Here is a 12,979-nt window from a genome sequence, read left to right as displayed (position 1 = left end):
TGAAGTGGTGGTCACCGTACCGAGGGGCAGTGCCGTTTTATCTTTCCGAGAAGATGAGTGTTTTGTTCCATTTAATGTTTAAACCTGCTGGAGCGCAGAGAAAGGACAGCCCCCCCCCAGCCACTCGAGGCCGCGGGCGTGTGCACGTGGCTGACAGACACGGTGACGTGAGCACGGGTGAGGGCCAGGCCGGCTGCCCCTTCTGTGGACACGGTTCAGCAGAGGTCCCTGGGTGTTGGGATTTGCCAGCATGGACGCAGCGTGGGTGCAGCTGCTGCCTCTGTGTGGTCTTGGGAGAGGGGCCCTCTCAGCCCCCTGCCCCGGGGTCCCACACTCACGACCCCCCGCCCCGGGGTCCTGGGTGCGAGAAGCAGGAGACTTGCGCAGAGGCCGAGACCGCTTCCTGGTAGAAGGCGCTGGTCGGGCCCTCGAGTGGGCAACATTGACTTGGGGTCATCTTTCGTGTAGGGGTTTCTGTGCCTGGTCAGGAATGGGCTGTTTTAGTCTCAGAAGGCGTGGGCAAGGCGTGGCTGTGACCCCCGGGCGGGGCTGAGCTGTCTGGAGGCACCTGCTTGACCGGTGAGGAGTGAGTGGCGAGGGCACGCGCAGCCGAGCGCCTTGGGCACTGCCCGGCCTGGCCTGGCGGGGGACTGCCCGCAGATCCCGGAATCTGGACGTGCGAGGAGCCGGCAGGCCCAGGGTGTGGTCTCGGCCGCGTCTGCTGCTGCGGGGAGTGAAGGCACTTCCTGCAGAGCTCACGGGGCCGGCGCCCAGTGTGGCTCTCACGTCCTCGCCCTCACAGGCAGGAGCTGCCCTCTGCAGCCCTGGCGCGAACAGGCTGCCACCGCACCGCCCCTTGCAGCAGGTCCTCCGCTGCGTGGCCGCTGCCCTGCAGCTGGCCAGTGCTGCCCTGGGGTCCCCGGGCCTAGTCTCCTGCCTTCGTTTCTCTGTTCCTAGTGGCGACAAAGCTGATGTTTTTGCTATTTTTAAACGAGAGCCCGTGGGCTCCCTGCCCTCTGCTGCCGTTCATTTCCTGCTTCCTAGGTGAGGCCACGCCCCCGTGCCGCCTCCCCGTCCTCCCTCCCGCCCCTCACAAGCCCACCCCTCCTCCAGCAGAGGGATTCCTGCTGGCCGCCAGCGCCCCCTCCTGCCCAAGGGCTTCCCCCAGCCCTCCCTGCGTGGGCCCCGCACCCCCCCAGGCACCCCCACCATGGGGCAGGCCCAGAGGCCGCGTGTGGCCATGTCCATCCATGTCCCCAGTGAGAGCGTCGGGGCTCTGTCACCCCAAGGGACCCTGGACGTCGGGCTGGCTGGGTGGAGCTCCCTGTGACCCGAGCGGGCGTCCTCCGCGCCCCGCCTTCCCCTGGCAGTGGCCATGGGAGCAGCCCGCCCCCACCTCTGCCCCCCCCCCCGCCGCCCGGGGCCGTTGTTAACAAAGGCAGCAAATGTCAAAACGCCGAGGTTTCCCACCTCCCTGGGCACACAGAGCCACCGCGAGGTCCCCGTGTGTCCCGGGGTCCCTGCCAGACCCCCCCTTCCCTTCCCCAGCCAACCTGGGTGGGCCCACAAGGGGCAGCGGTGGGCACCCTGGACCCACAGACAAGCAGCAGCTGAGCCGCCCCCGTGCCGCCCTGGGTCTGCTCCTCCACGCGTCCCCCCACGTCCCCCCACGTCCCCCAGCACACAGCCCGGGGTCCACGCTAGGCTGTGAACTGCATGGCGAGAAAGGAGCCCTCTAGAGGGGTCCCGTCGTGGCCACTGCGACCCGGCCTGAGCCACCTTAGCCCAAGCAGGTGCTTGGCTCGGCCTGGGCTCTTTGAAGGGGGTGGGGGGGTGGGGGGGTGGGCGGTGGACTGCAGGCGGCCTCCAGCTCACATCTGTGGCTGCTCCGTGAGTCCTCAGTGGTCATGACCCCGGCTTGACTTCTTTAAAGTTTCATTTATCCAGAGTAACAGGTCATCCATCCACGGGTCCACTCCCCAGATGGCGCCAACAGCCGGGGCTGGGCCAAGCTGAAGCCAGGCGCTCCATCAGGGTCTCCCACATGGTGCAGGGCCCAAGCACCTGGGCCATCCTCCACTGCTTCCCCAGGTGCGTTACAGGGCGCTGGATCAGAAGTGGAGCAGCCGGGACAAGACCCGGCGCCCACGTGGGGTGCTGGTGCCACGGGCAGGGTCTACCCTCTGTGCCACAGGGCCGGCCCCACGTGAGCTTTGACGGAAGTCTGCACCCCTTATCCGCCTGTCCTGCCCAGCTGCAGGCAGCCTGACGCTCTGACCTCCAGCTCCAAGGCCGCCGTGGAGTCCGAGCGGGAGCCCGGGCAGTGCAGACCTGGACGTGGCTCGCCGGGGGCGGTGGCCTCGCGTGCTCACGTCGCTGTGGCGGCTCCCTGCCCGTCAGTGGGTGCTGTGGGTGTTCCCGCCACGGCCGGTGTAATGAGGCCCTGCTGTGGGTCCCGTGTGGCGTGTTCACCGCGGGCGGCTGCGTTCAGGGGGACGGATCTGCCCTGCCTGAGGGCCCCACGTCCCGTCAGCGTCTGCTGACGTCGGTCTTTTCAACCCTCCTCCTCCTGGGGGGGGGGCGCCTGCGGGGCTGGTACCCTACATGGGCGCCGGTTCATGTCCCGGCTGCCCTGCTTCTGATCCAGCTCCTTGCTAACGGCCTGGGAAAGCAGTGGAGGACGGCCCTGCACCCACCCTCCACGTGGGAGACCCGGACGGAGCTCCTGGTGCCTGGCTCGGGCCTGGCCCAGCCCTGGCCATCATAGCCATCTGTGGAGCCAACGAGCAGGTGGAAGTTCTCTGTCTCCGCGTCTCCCTCGCTAGCTCTGCCTTTCAAATAAATCTTAACCAAGTAAGGCGACGCCTCCTGTGCCGTGCGCTGCGCCAGCTCTGATCCATGCGCTGCGCCAGCTCTGATTCGTGAGGACCCGGAGCGGCTTCCTGGTGCCTGTTGGACGTTAACGTCTGTGAAGGGATCAAGTCACTGGCGCGTTTGTTTCTTACTCATTTAGAAACGTCGTGTGTTCTAGGTGGCACATCTTGTCACCTCCATGTGCCATGGATGCTCCCAGCTCTGGCTTGCTATTTTGTGGATTTAAATATTCAAAGAAAAGAACTCTTCTGTTAGGATGTGGCTACACAGCAGGGTCTGTGCAGCCAGACCCCCGGGCCACTGTGGTGCCGGAGCCCCCCCAGCTCCCGTGGGCCGTATGGCTTGGGACGCCTGCCCCTAGTGGGGCTACAGATGCCCTTCCCCGAATCTACCGTGCTTGGCAGCCATGTGGACAAGGACGTGGCTCGTCGGTGTGGGAGGCCACAGGCTGACCTTGCTGTCGGCGCGCTGGCGCCGGCGCCCGCTCCCAGAAGACAAGACCGGCTCTTGCTTTGCAGTGTGGGCAGCCTGAGGCCGACCGTGGTCTCAGGGCTCGGCGGGGGCGGGCGGGGTGAGGCGCGAGCCCAGGGGCAGGACCGCCCAGCTCAGGGGTGCTTTGCATTCCCCTCCATCTCTACATATTTTCAGGAGATTCAGAGAATCATTACTCTACTTCTGCAGGGTTGAGAACGCGTCATCAGTTCTTCAGACATTTTCTGTAAAAGCAGTGAGAACAGTTCCCTAGCTCAGCTTCAGACGCTTTGCCTTTGAACTGTGTCACCTGTCTCGCGTCAGAGGCCGGCTTTGCCTCTGAGGATAAGCAAATTCCTGCTTGGGAAAATTTTTTTAATTTATTTGAAAGGCAGGGTTAGAGCAGAGAGATTTTTCCTTCCACTGGTGACTCCCCAAATGGCCATGATGGCCAAGGCTGGGCCAGGCGGAGGCCAGGAGCTTCCTCCGCTCTCCTGTGTGAGTGCAGGGGCCCAGACACTTGGGCTGTGTTGGCTGCCTTCCCAGGTGCACTGGCAGGGAGCTGGGTCAGCAGAGCAGCGGGCACTCGCGTGGGCGGCCCTGTGGGATTCGGGCGCTGCAGGCCGCAGCTCAACCTGCAGCACAGCGCCCCGCCCACATTTGGGTGTCACGTGCTCGGGACGCCCTCCTGCTGGGTCACAGCTCGACATGGGATCAGCTCCCAGCCAGCGCACACCCTGGCAGCAGGGGACAGTTAAGCACTTTGGTCCGTGAGACCCACACGGGAGACCCAGATGGAGTTCTGGGCACCAGGATGGGCCCTGGCTTTGCAGGCTCTGGGGGACTGCACCAACAGATGGAGGCGCTCTCGCTTGCTCTAGCTCGCTCTACTGCTCTAGATGAGGCTTTTACAAAGACTCTGTGTACCGGGGGGTTGGGGGTGTCTGTCGTGCCAAGTAGGTGCCCAGGGGAGCGTCCGCAGTGCCCCCGGCTCTGCCACCGAGCAGATCGGGCGACAGCGCAGGAGGCTGTGTCCCTCGGTCCTCGACTCCCGAAACACGGCGACGTGGCTGAGGAAGTCCCAGCCGGCGGAGGGCTGCAGGCTTCCCCAGGGACGCGCAGGTGGCAGGGACCGAGCTAAGCCGCTGGGGTGACAGCGCTGGGAAGAGACCAGGAAGCCGCGTGGTATAAAATAACATTTTATTTCTAGAAAATATTTTACACGAACTGTACACATGCACGCACCCACACAGTAGTGAATCACACACCGACTAATTATCCTTTAATAAATCTGCCACAAACGATTATATTACAATTTACAGTTTGAAGACACAATGGGGGAGACTTTATCATTCATTTGTAAACCTTCCGTAAATTACAAAAGAAAGGCAGTCTGGGAAGTATATAGAAAGAATAAAAATAATTTCCAAGTGGACAAGAGTTAGAAAGTAGGAGCCGTCGGTACCTGTGCGGCGGCGGCGGAAGCCTCGTTCAGATGCCAGAGGGGGTGGGAGTGGGTGTGGCCTGTGCATGGGGCGGGTGGCTGCACGCGTGTGCTGCGCCGTGTCGAGTGTCGGGGCATGGATCGTGACACAGGATGAAGGTGACATGACTCCGTGCACCACGGGATGTGACACTGCAAGCAGTGACGATGGCCAGCAGAGTCAGCTGCCCTGCTGGCCCTGCCACGAGGGGGCGGTGGGGAAGCCTTGTGTGTGTGCACACGTGTGCATGTGTGAGCATGTATGTGCATGTGTACACATGTGTGTGCGTGTGTGCACACGTGTGCGTATGTGTGTGCGTGTGTGCATGTGTGTTAGCATTGTGTGCATGTGCGCGCGTGTGTGCACACGTGTGCGTATGTGTATGCATGTGTGCGTGTGTGAGCATGTGTTGCATGTGTGGGCACGTGTGTGCGCGTGTGTGCACATGTGAGCATGTGTTGCATGTGTGGGCACGTGTGTGCGCGTGTGCGTGTGTGTGTTGGGGTGCCTGGCCAGGCGTGTGTGGGAGCCATGGAGACGGCGGATGCACAGACAGAGGGCACACGCAGCTTTTATTGGACAGTACAAGTCATTGTGCAGTTATAAGGCAGAACAGCAAGGCAGATCACACTGGAGTCAAGACCAGTCCGGGGGCAGGTGGGCAGCAGGAGGCCAGCGTGTGGACGGGGGCGGGCGCATGACAGACGCACGAACACTGCGACTACAGGGGAGCCCTGGGCAGCCCCGCCCTGCCTGTGCCCGCGAGCCGGGGAGGCACAGCTGCGGCCGGGGAAGCGCACGCGGGCACTGGTGTCGGGGAGGAGGCTAGGAGGGCCCTGAGTCCTGACCGGCCTGGTGTGGGAGCAGAGAGAAGCACGTGGCGGTGGTGTCGCCGCCGGAGTCACCGCACCGCGCCCAGCTTCCTCAGCAGCTTCTTGCCCTTGGAAAGCAGCCCCTTAGTCTTTGTGGAGGACATGCCCCTGCCTCTCCCAGGACCACCAGAACCCGCGGGGGGCGCAGGCGGCCCCGCGGGGGGCAGGGCTGTGGGGGGTGCAGCGCTCCTTGCTGTCCCTGAACCCTCAGGAGGGACCTAGTAGGTACACGGTGACAGTTGACTGAGTGCCTGACCGCCCGCTCGGCGCCCGCCCGCCCGACTCCGCCAGGACGCAGGGGTGTGCTGTCCCCGGGGCGGCCGCGGCCTTGGCGCCGGGGCTGGGGCTGGGGCTGGGGGCGCCGGCTGACTGCAAGCCCGGGGCCGCCCCTGGGAATGAGGCTGCCAGGGAGGTGGGCCGGGTGCCCCTCGGTGGCGCTTGGGGAGCCAGGGTTCTGAGAGGGCTCTGTGTCGTCTGTGGGAGCCCTGGGTTAGCACACTACCGAAACACGGGGGATGGCACGCTGGTTGGAGGAACACAAACAAACAAACAGAAAAACTAAGATGAACCTTAATTACAATCCAAGGAAGCGCCAAGGCCCTCCTGGGGTGCTCTCGCCACCTCCCCTGTCGGGCGGCAGCTGGCCCCGGGTGGGGTTCTCGGAGCTCTGGGCCTGAGGCTGCAGGATCACCTGGCGCCCCTCCCCCAGCACACCTGTGCAGGCAGGGGTTCAGAACCCACTCCGTGGTCAGGAGAAGGCTTCAAGCTCGCTTGGATTGGAGTCAAGGTGTGATCTAATGGAAGACCCGGTACAGCGCCCCAGGGGCACCTGAAGATACCGCCGGCCTGGCCTGCCTAAGGCCGCTGCCGGCACCCCGCCCCGGGCCTGTGCCCACCGGCGTGTGCTGTAAGGTAGGGGTGGTGGCGTGGGGGCTCGGCCGGCGCCGGGCCGGCTCCGTGCTGCTGTAAAGCAAAGCACCCACCACGGACCCGCAGGCTGGGCCGAGGTTCCCCAGGCGCGGGTGGCTGGCGGGGCCGGGTGCAGCTTTAATTTCGGGGGCCCTGGGGCGGCGGTGTGAGCAGTGGGCGTGAGGCTCCGCAGGGCCGGTCTCACTGCCTACAGCTGAGACCGGGAGCACCTACCGCGACAGGCCCAGGGGCCGTGTCGACCCCAGCGAGCGGGCTTAAGTCTCCCGCACGGGTCCGGGCAGTAGCTTAAGCCGGGATCTGTCTAGGTATCTTCAGTGCTGGCTTACGCGAAGGCCCCTGGGCCTGATTAAGGTGTGAAATGAACACTCTTCTTCTCGTCCAAGCAGATGAGCAAAGAAACAAAAATATAATTGATATAAAACGTGACAGGAGGACTCGCGTGATGAAGTCGATGGAAATGAGACACTAGGCTCGGACGTCCTGGGCCGCTGGGCCAGGACCGAGGCCCTAGGGGCGGCCGCCCCACTGCCCGCCCTGCGCCTGCGCCTCGGGGCCCACGGGAACCGGAGCGGCTGTGGGTTTGGATTTTTCCTTTTTGTTTGCAAATAGAAATGCGGTTTAGGGTTAGGAACTCTAGGCACACCCTGCACGGGAGGTTTAGGCTTCCAGGCCTGGACTGTGCACATGTGCACGCGGGCCCCACGGGGACCCCCGTGGCTGGGGAGGGCTGGGGTGGCGGGCGGCTCTGCTTACCCGTGAGGCTGGGGGCCGCGTGGGCGCGTCGGAAAGGTGCACCTCCACGTCGTCCGGCACCTCCTCCAGGAAGTTGGAGGGCACCAAGCCTTTCTGTCCGTTCAGCTCCCCCTGTGCACGGGCAGAGGCACAGCCGACTCAGCCCCTGGAGCCCGCGGGAGCCGCCGCAGACCCGGGAGGCCTGGAGGGTGACTGCGGCCCCACTGCCTGGGCCTCAGAGGGCACGAGGAGCCTGCGCAGGGCCCGGGGCTCGCGTCAGAGCCACTTCTCCCTACAAGGCTGTCCTGAGCATCCTCGCGTGCCGGGGGGTGCAGCGTGGGTGGCCTGCGTGTGCCGGGCACAGGGACAGCCACATGGCTTCCGCCCTGTGCTGCCCCCTCTGCGGGGACTGCAGAGACTCGAGCAGTGGCGGGAAGGCATCCTCCCGGCCTTTCGACACGCTTGTGCCAGGGCTCGTGGGTCCAGCTGCCTGCTGGCTCCCGGCCAGCCGCCCCCACCCCATGCCCCTCCTTCCCGAGCCCCCGACTCTGGGGACCCACAGTGCCCCGGGTTCCAGCCCCACCGAGCCCGCAGCCCGGGGATTCTGCGGTCTGAGGTCTAGGGGGTGGGAATCGGGTGTCTGCACGGGGCTCACAGACGTGGGGCTCAGCAGCCCAAAGACAGAGCCCAGCGGAGGCTGTCGTGGGGGCGCATTCCCCGCCGCCGTGTGGAGGGGCTCCTGTTCACGCCAAAGTGGGGGAGGCGTGTGCCCAGTCCGCAGTGCAGTGTACCACGTGCGCGAGAGGGGCGTGTGCCGTGTTCTCTGCATTGTGGGGGGCTTGTTCTCTGCATTGTGTGGGGGGGGGCTGTGTTCTCTGCATTGTGGGGGGGCTGTGTTCTCTGCATTGTGGGGGGGCTGTGTTCTCTGCATTGTGGGGGGGCTGTGTTCTCTGCATTGTGGGGGGGCTGTGTCTCTGCATTGTGTGGGGGGCTGTGTTCTCTGCATTGTGGGGGGGCTGTGTTCTCTGCATTGTGTGGGGGGCTGTGTTCTCTGCATTGTGGGGGGGCTGTGTTCTCTGCATTGTGGGGGGGCTGTGTCTCTGCATTGTGTGGGGGGCTGTGTTCTCTGCATTGTGGGGGTGCTGTGTTCTCTGCATTGTGGGGGGACTGTGTTCTCTGCATTGTGGGGGGACTGTGTTCTCTGCATTGTGGGGGGGCTTGTTATCTGCATTGTGTGGGGGGGGCTGTGTTCTCTGCATTGTGGGGGGCTGTGTCTCTGCATTGTGGGGGGGCTGTGTTCTCTGCATTGTGGGGGGAGCTGTGTTCTCTGCATTGTGTGGGGGGTGGGGGGTGCTGTGTTCTCAGCTGCAGTGAGCCAGTGGCCCTCTAGGTTTCTGGTGGGGCGGGGCTGGCAGTGGGGGAGCCGCTTCCCCACCCTGCATGTGTCCCAGGGAGCAACAGGAGCACAGGTGCGGGGAGGGAGGGGTGCGGCTGCTGAGGGCGGCTCTGGCCAGGTGAGGGAGGTCGAAGCCTGATCGATCGATCGATTGATTGAATGCTCGGCTGCATGTCCCATTCCCCGTGACCAGGCAGGTAAGCACAGGAAACCCACTCGGGAACGTTCGGGGCGGGGCTAAGTGACGGAATGTGAATGCGTCGACTTTGGGCAGCTTTGTCCCGTCACGCGCACGCTCCCCGTGTGGCCTTGAGAGAAAGAATGGCAAGCACATGCATGTGCACACGCACACACACCAGAGACCAGGCACACACACGCATGCACACACATGCACAGTGGCCCAGCACACATGTACACACACACATGCACACTCAGAGACCAGGCACACACGTGCACAGTGGCCCAGCACACATGTACACACACGCATACACACACATGCACAGTGGCCCAGCACATATGTACGCACACACACTGAGACCAGGCACACATGCACAGTGGCCCAGCACACATGTACGCACACACACTCAGAGACCAGGCACACACACGCATGCACACATGTGCACAGTGGCCCAGCACACATGTACGCACACACACCAGAGACCAGGCACACACGCATGCACACACGTGCACAGTGGCCCAGCACACATGTACACACACACACACAGTGGCCCAGCACACATGTACACACACACATGCATACTAAGAGACCAGGCACACACACACATGCACACACATGCACAGTGGCCCAGCACACATGTACACACATGCACACACACATGCACAGTGGCCCAGCACACATGTATACACGCATGCACAGTGGCCCAGCACACATGTACACACACATGCATACTAAGAGACCAGGCACACACACATGCACACACATGCACAGTGGCCCAGCACACATGTACGCACACACACACTCGAGACCAGGCACACATGCACACACACATGCACAGTGGCCCAGCACACATGTACACACACACATGTACAGTGGTCCAGCACACATGTACGCACACACACACACTCAGAGACCAGGCACACATGCACACACATGCACAGTGGCCCAGCACACATGTACGCACACACACTCAGAGACCAGGCACACACACACATGCACACACATGCACAGTGGCCCAGCACACATGTACGCACACACTCAGAGACCAGGCACACACGCATGCACACACATGCACAGTGGCCCAGCACACATGTACGCACACACTCAGCGACCAGGCACACACACACATGCACACACATGCACAGTGGCCCAGCACACATGTACGCACACACTCAGAGACCAGGCACAGACACACGCGTGTACACACACAGTGGCCTGGCACACCACATACATGCACAGTGGCCTGGCACACGCGCGTGCACACATGCACACAGTGGACTCGTGCTCTGGGGTGTCTCACTCACGTAATAAAATCCATCTTCGTCGATTTCCCCGAACACGGTGATGATGTCCCCTGTGCAGAACGTGAGCTCCGCCTGTGGAGACGGAGATGCGTCAGCCCGCTTCCCTCGGGGCTGCCGGTGTGCTGAACAGGAATCGGGTCCTGGACACAGGAGAGGCCCACGGCCAGCGGGGGGCTCTGGTCACAGCCCCTCATGGAGCTGCCGCACACCAAGCCCTGCCAGGCTGACAGGACAGCCTGCGTGCTAGGTTCCAGTGCGACTTCCGGGCGGCGTCTGCAGGCCTGGGAGGGAGCTGATGCTACAGCGGGGACCTCAGAGCCAAGCGTGACCCGCGGCTCCGTGCTTAACCTCTGCCCCATTCCCCACCCACGCCACGGCAGGTGCAGCAATGAACATGGCTCCTGTGCCCGCCCCCCGGCCCCGCCCGCACCACGGTAGCCGTGCACTGTAGAACACGGCTGCTGAGCCCACACCACTTGGCCCACCAGCACCACAGCAGGTGCAGCGTTCAGCACGGCTCCTGTCCCCACCCCCCTCAGCCCCATCCACCCCACAGTAGGTGTGCACATAGAACATGACTCCTGTGCTCATCCCCCTTGGCCCTGCCCATGCCACGGCAAGCGCAGCATTGAACAGGGCTCTGTGCCCGCCCCTCTTGGCATAGCTGTTGCAGAGCACGGGGCCAACACGTGAGCGGGAGGAAGCGGACTTCTCAGGATGGCGGCCCTGTGCTGGGGAGGCAAACACAGCCACTGCTGAGGCCAGGCACCCTTGGGTCTCAGGTCTCAGTGGCGTCTCGGGTCGTCCTCGGCTCCCCTCCCGGGCCCAGTGGTGCCAGGCTCTGTGTGGTGTCTCGGGTCATCCTCGGCTCCCCTCCCGGGCCCAGTGGTGCCAGGCTCTGTGTGGCATCTCGGGTCGTCTTCGGCTCCCCTCCCGGGCCCGGTGGTGCCAGGCTCTGTGTGGCTGCTTTTCCTTTCAGCACCCGGGGGTGCTCACTGCTTGGTCTTCGCTCACTGACCACGTGAGGTTGTATGTGCATTTCTCTCTGAAGGCAACCACAATTGCCTATGGGTCTCAGCCATGGGGCCACGGGTCACTCCATCCGTGGCCCTCCTTCTCTGTGGAGCCGCCGGAGCCCTGGTGGATGAAGCGGTAGAGGGCGCTGAACGCTGCCCACGTGCCCACGAGGAGTTTGATGCATCAGCCGGGCACAGTGAGAGATGACAGTGACGTGGAGCAGCTGTAACTACACCAGAACAAGAATGAAGTGAACGTGGTCTCTCAGTGGCCACAGGGTGGATCGCACGTACGGTGTGGACACACACAGAGGCAGGATGTGCACCTCAGCAGGATGGAAGCGGATGCTGCCGAATTTCTTCACACAACTCAGAACTGCAATTCAAAGCCTGCAGGTTGTTTCTGGAACTTTCCATTCGTAATCTGGACCATGGTTCCCCGTGAGTCAGTGGAGCCGGGATGACAGGGACGACTACAGTTGGTCAAAGCCCTGAGAACGTCTCTCCCTCTCCTCTGCTTGCCCGTCCACTGGCCAGCCGGGCCTCCACACAGGTGCACAGAGGAGCAGGAGGGCTCATGACTGTGCAGCGAGTGTGGTGGCCATGGGGAGCCAGGTCTGTGAGGCCACAGGGCCGGAGTCAGTGTCAAAAGTGGGATCTGTGACCACGTGGGGCCTGGGTTTGTGTGAGCAGTGGGATCTGTGACCACGTGGGCTGGGGTCAGGTCTGAGTGAGCAGTGGATCTGTGACCACGTGGGCTGGGGTCAGAGTGATCAGTGGATCGATGACCACATGGGATGGGGTTATTGTGAGCAGTGGGATCTGTGACCACGTGGGCTGGGGTCAGGTCTGAGTGAGCAGTGGATCTGTGACCACGTGGGCTGGGGTCAGAGTGATCAGTGGATCGGTGACCACATGGGATGGGGTTATTGTGAGCAGTGGTATCTGTGACCACATGGGGTCAGTGTGAACAGTGGGATCTGTGACCACGTGGGGTCAGTGTGAGCAGTGGGATCTGTGACCACGTGGGGTCAGTGTGAGCAGTGGGATCTGTGACCACGTGGGCTGGGGTCAGAGTGATCAGTGGATCGGTGACCACAAGGGATGGGGTTATTGTGAGCAGTGGGATCTGTGACCACGTGGGGTCAGTGTGAACAGTGGGATCTGTGACCACGTGGGATCATTGTGAACAGTGGATCTGTGACCACGTGGGCTGGGGTCAGTGGAGCAGTGACATGGGTGTCAGTGCTCCATGAGGGTTGTACCTGTGAGGACGCAGGTCTCTCTGGGGAGTAGGATTTCCCAGGGCGAGGAGCGTGGGTCCCCGTGAGGCTTAGGATTTCCCAGGGTGAGGGGCGCGGGTCTCGGGAGCAAGCCCCCAGTGGCCGTACCTCGGCATCCACGTTGGGCGAGCTTTCTCTCGGGTCGTAATCATACACAGCCACCATCCTGCGCGTGGACACTGGGCGGTGCCGGCCACTCCTTCTGCTTCTCTCTGTTGGGCGAGACAACAGGCACCGTGAGCTTACTCCCACTCATGGGCGACCCTGCCTGGCGCGGAGTGGCATGGCTGAGACCAGCGGCCCGGCGGCCTGGGGGCAGGAGCTGGACACCGCCCTCGAGCGTCTGCCCCGCTCCTTGTCCCTGCCAGGGCGACAGGGTTTCCTCCGTCACGGTGGGGGGACGCGTGTGAGCCAGGCACTCAACCCAGATGTCCATGGT

The 12,979-nt window shown here is 63.1% G+C and overlaps 1 protein-coding gene across 10 annotated transcripts in view; it reads right to left on the bottom strand.

Annotated features, from left to right (window-relative positions):
* Positions 1-4,620: 4,620 nt before the first annotated feature.
* Positions 4,621-12,979, bottom strand: part of RIMBP2 (RIMS binding protein 2) — a 204,612-nt gene continuing 196,253 nt past the window's right edge. For 6 of the 10 annotated variants that reach the window (XM_089322867.1, XM_070065734.2, XM_089322872.1 and 3 more), the window contains 4 exons: positions 12,649-12,752; positions 10,242-10,313; positions 7,385-7,495; positions 4,621-5,919 (listed from right to left, as the gene is read on the bottom strand). In XM_089322867.1, the coding sequence (XP_089178993.1) occupies positions 5,731-5,919; positions 7,385-7,495; positions 10,242-10,313; positions 12,649-12,752 (476 nt within the window). In that variant the 3' untranslated portion in view covers positions 4,621-5,730. Of the gene's footprint in view, positions 7,002-7,384; positions 7,496-10,241; positions 10,314-12,648; positions 12,753-12,979 lie in introns of all 10 variants that reach the window. The other 4 variants (XM_089322868.1, XM_089322870.1, XM_089322871.1 and 1 more) reach the window with 4 other exon arrangements.

This window comes from Oryctolagus cuniculus, chromosome 21, assembly GCF_051225735.1.
Source record: "Oryctolagus cuniculus isolate XC-2025 breed Fujian yellow rabbit chromosome 21, ASM5122573v1, whole genome shotgun sequence".
In the NCBI taxonomy this organism is placed as follows: domain Eukaryota; kingdom Metazoa; phylum Chordata; class Mammalia; order Lagomorpha; family Leporidae; genus Oryctolagus; species Oryctolagus cuniculus.
This window is presented reverse-complemented; position numbering and strand designations above follow the sequence as displayed.